The sequence below is a fragment of the Mercurialis annua genome, linkage group LG2, assembly GCF_937616625.2.
Source record: "Mercurialis annua linkage group LG2, ddMerAnnu1.2, whole genome shotgun sequence".
Lineage (NCBI taxonomy): Eukaryota > Viridiplantae > Streptophyta > Magnoliopsida > Malpighiales > Euphorbiaceae > Mercurialis > Mercurialis annua.
In genome coordinates, this window is record NC_065571.1 from 38,419,002 (window position 1) to 38,427,740 (window position 8,739).

The 8,739-nt window shown below is 34.6% G+C and overlaps 1 protein-coding gene across 1 annotated transcript; it reads left to right on the forward strand.

The window, feature by feature from the left end:
• The first annotated feature begins 793 nt into the window (after window positions 1–793).
• LOC126670350 (pumilio homolog 12) lies at window positions 794–6,648 on the forward strand. The gene is made up of 7 exons (XM_050364057.2): window positions 794–1,113; window positions 1,613–3,224; window positions 3,358–3,520; window positions 4,821–4,984; window positions 5,814–6,072; window positions 6,154–6,269; window positions 6,364–6,648. Exons 2-6 carry the CDS (start codon window positions 1,705–1,707, stop codon window positions 6,259–6,261), a joined length of 2,214 nt encoding a protein of 737 aa, XP_050220014.1. The 5' UTR covers window positions 794–1,113; window positions 1,613–1,704; the 3' UTR covers window positions 6,262–6,269; window positions 6,364–6,648.
• The last annotated feature ends 2,091 nt before the right edge of the window (window positions 6,649–8,739 follow it).

The following is an 8,739-nucleotide window of genomic DNA, read 5'->3' on the forward strand; positions in this document are numbered from 1 at the left end:
AACGATAGGTCCAGTTTTATTTTTGTCAACAATTTCATCCCTTATGTTTGATATTTAATGAACCTCTTCAGTTGAAACTATTGAAACAAAAGTGAAAGACCATATCATTTTAATTTAAAACAGGAGGGACTAAAGTTTTAATTATGACATATATATAAGAAGCTTTAAAGTAATCTGCTCTTGATTTACTGTACCTTTTAAATAAAAATATTGATATCAAAAATAAAATATCAGACCTTCAAATAAAATATTCAAACTATCTCAAACACTTATGGCATAATTTGTTTTTTAAATATTTTAAGGATCAAGTATGAAATAATATCCACGATTCAGTAATCATCGCTCTAAAATGAGTCGATCCATCAAAACTAGATCTCCATACCGAAATTTCGTTCAGCTAAATATAATATTTTATCGCTTTTGCACGTTGCTGGAGATATCCTTTTAATGATCTCCGGTTTTCGATTTGATTATAAAAATTTGCTAACTTTTACCTCTCGGAACCGTGCATAGTTTTTTTTTAAATGTCATTCAACTATTTTATAATAATATTCATAAAAAAAAACTATTTTATAATATAAATAAGAATTCATCGTTGGTACAGCGGATGTGGCTGATAAAACTTGGTAGAGAATTTGAAAAGGTGAAAAGTTATAGAATGAAAATGATGTAAAATAAAATAGAGGGATGAATTGAATGTAGAAGGTAAAGTTTGGGGAGTAGCGATAGAACTAAGTGAGGTAAAATGCATATAAAGGTGATGACCAAATAGCAAAAAAAACATACCGAAAGGAGGCAAGTAAACAAAAGAGGCATAGAGTGTATGCATGGCATGAGTGTTATACTTATGGTAGAGTAGTTGTAGTTGTCAAAATTCACAATCTCTCTTTAATATTTTCTCCTTCTCCTTCACGCCGCCTCTCTAACCTTATTTACCAACACACACATTAACACTTCACTTTCTTTGCATTTCTTTTTCTTAATCGTTTTTCTAAATTATCAGACATAATTCAGCCGATCACCCTTTTCAAATTAATAGATTTTGTTTCTTTTTTGTTTATTCTGTTCACTTTGTCTACGGCTTCTTCATTGTCCTGTTAATGCTGTCACTGGGTATGTGCTGTTATTTTATAATCATCACTCTTCTTTTTCCCCTGCATTGTTGTTTGATCCTCTTATCTCAATTGGGCTTCTCTTGTTTTTTGTTTGTTTGATTGTTATGTATTGTCAAGATTGAATTTTTATGATCATTTTTGTGAGATTTGTCATTTCAGATGAAGTTTGTTGAATTTTGGGGTCTTTTTTTAAATATTTGGACGTACAAATCGAGGAGACTGTGTCTGATCATCCTAACAATGGTAGAGTGATCTGTTGGTTCACTTTCTACTGGACGGATTTTATATGAATTGTTTTCATTTTTTTGTTATATGTGGAATCTAAAAGTTGAAAGCTTTTTCCTTTTGATGGATGATTTGCTATGGCAATGTACCTGAGATTAATCTGCTCACATTAATTTTATACTGAATTTTGATCCTTTTCTTTTATTTCCTTTACATGTTGCTGACTTTATTATGGATGATTTCTGATGTTTTGATGTTTTTCTGCATTGAAGGGCTTGTGTTTGGATTGGATGTTCATTGCCTTGTATGCACTCCTTTGTTTGGCAGAAGAGGATTCCTTGAATTTTGATCAACAATACAAAAAATGGAAGTTGAGAGGCCCGAATTGGATTTTGATGAATTTGAGATGCTTCTCGGAGAGATTCCGAATGCTACTTCTGGGATTCCGCATTCTGATGCAGCTGCAGCTAAAAGCGCGTCGCAAAACGGTGGGCTGCCTTCCATCTCTGTGAATTCATATAAAGGTCCTTTGACCGAAAAACTCCATAGCAAAGGGAGTCTAGATGAGCTAAAGCTGTCAATCAGTAGAACTCAAGGATCTTCTATCAAAAGAGTCCAACCCGAGGTAGCAAATTTGCCCGATGATCAATCCCTGACATCTGCATTTGCGGATTTAAGCTTTAGTGCTGAAAGTGATTCAGCTACGTTTACGTCCTCACTCAAAGCTTCCAGTATTAGTTCATCAATGAAAGGCTCTCCATCTTTCCAATCATCAAATGCTATGCCTTGTGGTTTTGATGAGTTTAGTGTAAAAACAGTTAATGGCCATGAAATGAAGCAAATTCCAGCTGGTTATCGCCATCCTCGACCAATAGAAAACTTTTCCACTGCCTTGCCACTGGCTCATGGTGTCCCAGGCTTTCAGTTTGTTTCCAATGTGGGTGTGTCTGGTGTGGAGTTTCCTTTAATGTCTGATCAGCGACAATACTATAGGGATGTGCAATCTGTGCTTCCTTGCATTCATCCACAGCATCTGAACCAGCCTCATATAAGCTGGAGAAATTTTGATGAGGAGCAATATTATAGGATGATGCCTCAGCAATACTTGTATCTGCAGCAGCAATTGCGTAATCAACGATTGGAAGCTCAGCGCCCTGTTCATGGCAATGGAAATGCTGCAGCAAAGCTGATGAATCGAAATATGAGACAACCATATTTTGAAGTTCCAATCTCTCATCAACTTCAGCAATCTAATCAAGAACAATTTTGGAACAATTACGCAGTCACAAGGGGTATTAATCAATCGCACAATGGTATAAATATTTTGGATAAATTAGGAAAACAAAATTTTCCTGAAAAGATTCTAACAAGATCACAAGGATTGAACACATTTAAAACTGTGATGTTTGGTTCAGCCGGAGGAAATGAACCGCTTGTAAATCTTAATCAACATGGGAAAGTTATGTCAAATGGTCACCATCGCCATAACTTATCAACCTCTAGCACTGGATGCTTTCAGTTGGATCATTTTAGCTCATGGAACTTATCTGATGATATTTCTGATCACAAAAGCACTAATGTTAGGCCTCAGCCTCAGAAATATAATTCTGTGGATGAAGTCACTGGCAGAGTATATCTCATGGCAAAGGACCAACATGGTTGCCGCTTCTTGCAAAGAAAATTTTCTGAGGGCACTGCACAAGATATCGAAAAGATTTTCGTTGAGGTCATTGATCACATTGTTGAGCTGATGACAGACCCATTTGGAAATTACCTAGTCCAGAAGTTGCTTGAAGTGTGCAATGAGGATCAGCGAATGCAAATTCTCTGTTCCATCACTAGGAAAGCTGCGGAACTTGTTAGGATTTCTTGTGACATGCATGGGTTTGATCTCTGTCCCTCTCTCTCACTGTGTGTGTGTTATGTATTTGTTCTGTATGTGTCATGTTATTGGCAATCAAGATGGAAACTGATGTATCTCTGTCTATATTACTCGTGAATGCACTTGTAAACACAGGACTCGTGCTGTTCAGAAGGTAATTGAGACCCTGAAGACCCCACAGCAATTTTCCATGGTTGTTTCCTCTCTAAAGCCTGGCTTAGTGACTTTGATTAAAGATATGAATGGTAATCATGTTGCACAGCGCTGCTTGCAGTTTTTATCACCCGAGTACAGTGAGGTAAGACAAATGCATCAGTAAATTTCAACTATATGTATTTGTTTAATCTCATTTTGACCTATGGTGCAAGAAAATTAGAATGCTTAAATGGGAAATGGCGAAACGGTATGTTTTACAAGTATAAGTTACAGTTATAAAGTTTTGGCATTTCAGAGGTATTTCGGGAGCGTTAATGAAATGCTGAAACGTAGAATTAGAGGAGTTTCCATGCAACATCAATGTTAACTTTATCAGATAATTTATTTTGAAAGCTCTCAAACTAATTATAGAATGGAGCAAAGGTTGCAGTAGGTTCTCATGTCAAGCTTGTTTCACAAACATTTGTGGTGACATGCGAATAGGAAAAGGGTAAGGTAGGGAGGTTGGGGATGATAAAAACATTACTAGTTTGTATGTCTTTGCTGAAAGAGATATATTTCGTGAGCGCCTCACTGACACCCTCTGTTTTATTCTGTATTTTGGTAAGCCAGGAAATGATTATGCTGTTGGCCAACAACAGTGATATTCTCTCTCATTCTAGTATTTGTAATAAAGATGATGCAGACATTGTTAGAGATAATAAAATTGAACATCTATGATTTGGTAAGATAATATAATTATTGTTGAAGCCTCACTCAACAACTTGACCTATTGGGTGGATTGATTATTTGACATCGTGTCGGAGCCTTTATGATCGAAAAGTATAGAGTTCAATCCTTAGAACCTCCCATTTGGTTTATATTTGAACACAAGTTGAGGTGGGCCTGTTTGCTTGTTTTTTTACCCAATGGGCATTAGCGTGCGGGAGTGTGTTTGAAGTCTCATCCATCAACTTGAACTATTGGGTGAATTGGTTGTTTGACATGATTATTACCAGAATCTAGATGAAATATTTAAAACATTTGCGATTCTCAATTGTAAATCTAGTTGCAGGATGAGACATAATTTATTTGCTGTTAGGTAGCACCCTGAAATTCAGTAATTCTACATGATCAAAAAATGAGGCTATATGTTCTTACATCAGATTGAGAGTAAACTCATTTTAATCTACAAGCATTTTAATCTACAAGTCATGGGTCACTTCTGATGATGAGGGGGTGAGACTGCATTAACGTCACTCATGAAAAGGGAAAAAATATCAGAACCACCCATCCAACACGCTTAGTGAGATAAATTTTAGTTGATGTTTAGTAAATTCAGCTAAGTACTAGAATGTAGTTATCGGAAGGGCTCTAGTTCACAGATTTATTGTTCACAACAAATTATCGAACACTTCCGAGCTCATATTATAGGGACTTATTGTCAATGAATTTCTGTGCAGTTCCTTTTTGAAGCTGCAACTGCTAACTGTGTTGAACTTGCTACTGATCGCCATGGCTGCTGTGTACTTCAAAAATGTCTTAGTCACTCTGAAGCTGAGCAAAGAAGCCGTTTAATCTCTGAGATAACATCAAATGCTCTAATTCTTTCCCAAGATCCGTTCGGGTACTAAATCTTTCCCTGATCTAATTGACTATGCTTTCCTGTGTGAACAAAACGTAAATAAAAAGTTGTATAGCCAGCCACGTACAAATGAGATGCTACTTTCTATTTGTAATCTCACTTATTTTAAAAACACAAACAATAAGATGTAATGATTTGCTATGCTCATCTGAAGATTTTTCTTCTTAGGACGAGAGTATTATAGACAGGAAAATATTACGAGAGTACCGCTATATAGGCTTTCATTGCATGCAGTTATTAGTTATAAATGGGTTGGCGTGGTAAAATTTCTTAGATTCTGTTGAGACATTCACAGCTTTTGTTGGATCCTCGGAACATATATGCTATATAGCATGGAAATGAAATATCTGATATGGTAAAAGCCGAAACAGAAAATGGGAAATCGATATATTTTACAGCTTTTGTTGGATCCTTGGAACATATATGCTATATAGCATGGAAATGAAATATCTGAATTGGGAAAAGCCGAAACAGAAAATGGGAAAACGATATAATTTTACAAGAATAGGTTACAAATGTAGAGTTCCGAAGTTCCAAAAATATTTCTGGAAATAGAATTGAAACACTGAAACTTAAAACTTGAAAAGTTTCCGTGCATCCTAGTATACATGTATTTAGCATGTGCAATTGTGCTACTTTAAGAATTAGTATTTGGGTTTTGAAGATTTATTTTGAAAAGGTCAGCAGTGTTATTTATAGGAATTTTCAAGAACATTTACATTTTTGTGGAAAATGAGAGGAAAGAAAACACTGTTAAATTGCACCCTGGATATGGCTATCATTTGATTTTGTGGCAATTTAATGATTGCAGGAACTATGTGGTGCAATTTATCTTTGAGCTTCATCTTCCATGGGCAATCTGTAATATTCTTGATCAGCTGGAGGGTAACTATGGGGAGTTATCTATGCAGAAATATAGTAGTAATGTGGTAGAGAAATGCCTTAAATATGCAAGCGAGGAACGCAGAGCTAATATTACTAAGGAGCTGATAAGTAATGTTCACTTGGATCAAGTCATGCAAGATCCTTATGGAAATTATGTTATTCAGGCAGCGCTGCACCAATCAAAGGTTAACTAATAATAAATTCATTACTCAACTTTGATTACATAATGTTCAGTTGGTTTGATCTTTTGCTCACTTGTCGAGCAGGGAGCATTGCATGCTGCATTGATAGAAGCCATAAGACCCCATGTTCCCGTCCTTCGAACTAGTCCATATGGGAAGAAAGTCCTCTCGAGTAACTGTTTGAAGAAGTAATTTTGTAGGTATGATAGTACAATTCTTTTTCTCGACATTTCATAGGTTTGTCCACAAACGACGTGGTCTATGTTTCATTCTCTATACGTCTGTAATAAACAGGTAAAGGAATGCTTGGAGCTTGGGGTTGGTGTTTTTGAAGTTTTATAGCTGGAAAGAAAGATTTAACTGCACAGATAAAAGTCTTGCATGATTTTTGCTTCTGATTTGTAGATCAGTTTTGCTTCCCTTCCTTCCTTCCTTTTGCATAGAAATAAAAGCAATGCGGAGATTGTAGAGTTTTACTTAATTTGTTGTTCAAGCTCAATGCTTGTTGGGTAGTTGCAGGTTATTTATAACTTATTAAGATTATTATTTCTGTTTTCATATGTACAATTATTATTTTTCTCTCTTTTTCATATTCACAGCAGTGTGTTTATGTTTTTTATTTCAGAAATGTTCGAATTCTTTTTGTAATAAAATAAGTTACTTATTTTCTTCTTAACTTGCCCACTAAAGATAATACAGAAGTCTTTTATTTCAAGTGTGATAGCAAACTTGTTAACTTTTTTCAGCATTTTTAAAATAAAAGAAACATTTTTGAAAATCAATGGAATTATATTAATAATGCAAAGCAGTTACATTAGTGAGATATTAAGGAAAGAGACAGAACCACTCCTGATGACCTGACAAAAACGGCTATTTTGTACTAGAACATGCGTTGATTCGCAAACCGCCTCATGAAAAAAAAAAACATTACATGACTGCTTCTCTAAACTCAAACAATTGTCTATTATTCTGAATCAATAAGACTCGGATTTTTAATCTCCAGGATCACCTCCATTGCATCCGCCTCTATAATGATATTGTTGAAACCTTTAAACCAACCAAGCGCTTCCCGAATGCCTAGGTCTCCGCTACTCTAGGTGAATAACTACCGTGAAGTTTGAGCTGTCTTGCCTGAATAATAGACCCCTTCCGGTCTAAGACTACAATACCAATACCGATTCCCCCGTTTCCTAAAAAGACCCATGCATCTACATTAGCTTTGAACCAGCTGTCATCATGAGGTTCCCATCGAACTCTATCATCATCTTTCAGCATACTAGCCATCTGCAACTGTCCTGCTAGAATCCTCGAGACTCGTCATGCTACCAACTGTGCACACACCTGAGAGAAAATAGTATGTGCCGTATTGGTCTTTTTGCTCCACACAATATTATTGAGAAAAGAGAAATTTGCAGAAAATACTCTGTTTTTCAAAATATTTGCAAAAATACTCCGTTTTTTGAAAAATTATTCGTCTACCTTTTTTTTCAAAAAATTTATTTTTTTACTCCGAAATTTATTTTTTTACTCTGAAAAAATTTGTAAAAATACTCCGTTTTTTTTTAAACTGTTTGAAACTGTATTATAAACGGTTTCAGAAATGTCAATTTTTTTTAAAAATACTCTGTTATAAACCATTTGAAACTCTATTATAAACTGTATTTAAAACTGTTTGAAACTCTATTTTTATGAAACCGTTATAAACCGTTTGAAACTTTATTAGAAACTCTATTTGAAACCGTTTGAAACTCTATTAGAAACTCTATTTGAAACGTTTTTGTAAAACAGTTTCAAATTGTGTTTTTTGAAACTGTATTTGAAACCGTTTGAAACTTTATTTTTATGAAACCGTTATAAACCGTTTGAAACTCTATTAGAAACTGTATTTGAAACCGTTTGAAACTGCGGAGTAAAAAAATAAATTGTGGAGTAAAAAAATAAATATTTATTTTTTTTAGGTACGCTTATAAACTTTCAGTTTTTGAGGTAAATTTACAAATATTTTAGTTTTTTAGGTATTCTCCTAAACTTCCCTTGAGAAAATTACAAGAATGGGCTAAACAAGAGCCTTTCTTACAAAAATGCTAAACCTTCTCTAATCTTACACATGTGCTAATTTTTTCTTTACTTTTTTAAGCTAATAATGGAAAAACATTACATTTCATACCTAATTAATCACAGCCTTCCACTTGTCGTTTTTGATTTTTTTTTTTATAGATCTAACACATATTAATTCATTTGTTGTTCAGCTGATCGGACGGTGAGGATTTGGCAGCGAGGGCATGATGGGAAATATTGATGTTTGTCTGTTTTGGAAGGGCATAATAAAGCGGTTAAATCTTTAGCAGGGGTTTGGGAAAATGGTGGCAACGATGGAAACAACGACGTCGTTTCGGTGTGTAGTGGAGGTTTAAACGGTGAAATTAAGGCATGGAAGGTGTCAGTTATTAGACATTGCAGTCTTGTTTCTCCATTTCAAACACTTAAGATTAAAATAGATTAAGATCTCTAAATTTTTGGGTTTAATTGGAATTTTTTGTATATAATTTATGAGTGTTCAGTAGTTCAAACTATTTTTTTGAATTACAGTTTTTGATTGTTTTGATTTTAGGATATTTGAGGAATTTAATGTGAGGTTTTTAATTGATTAATGTTAGATCTTGACAGTTG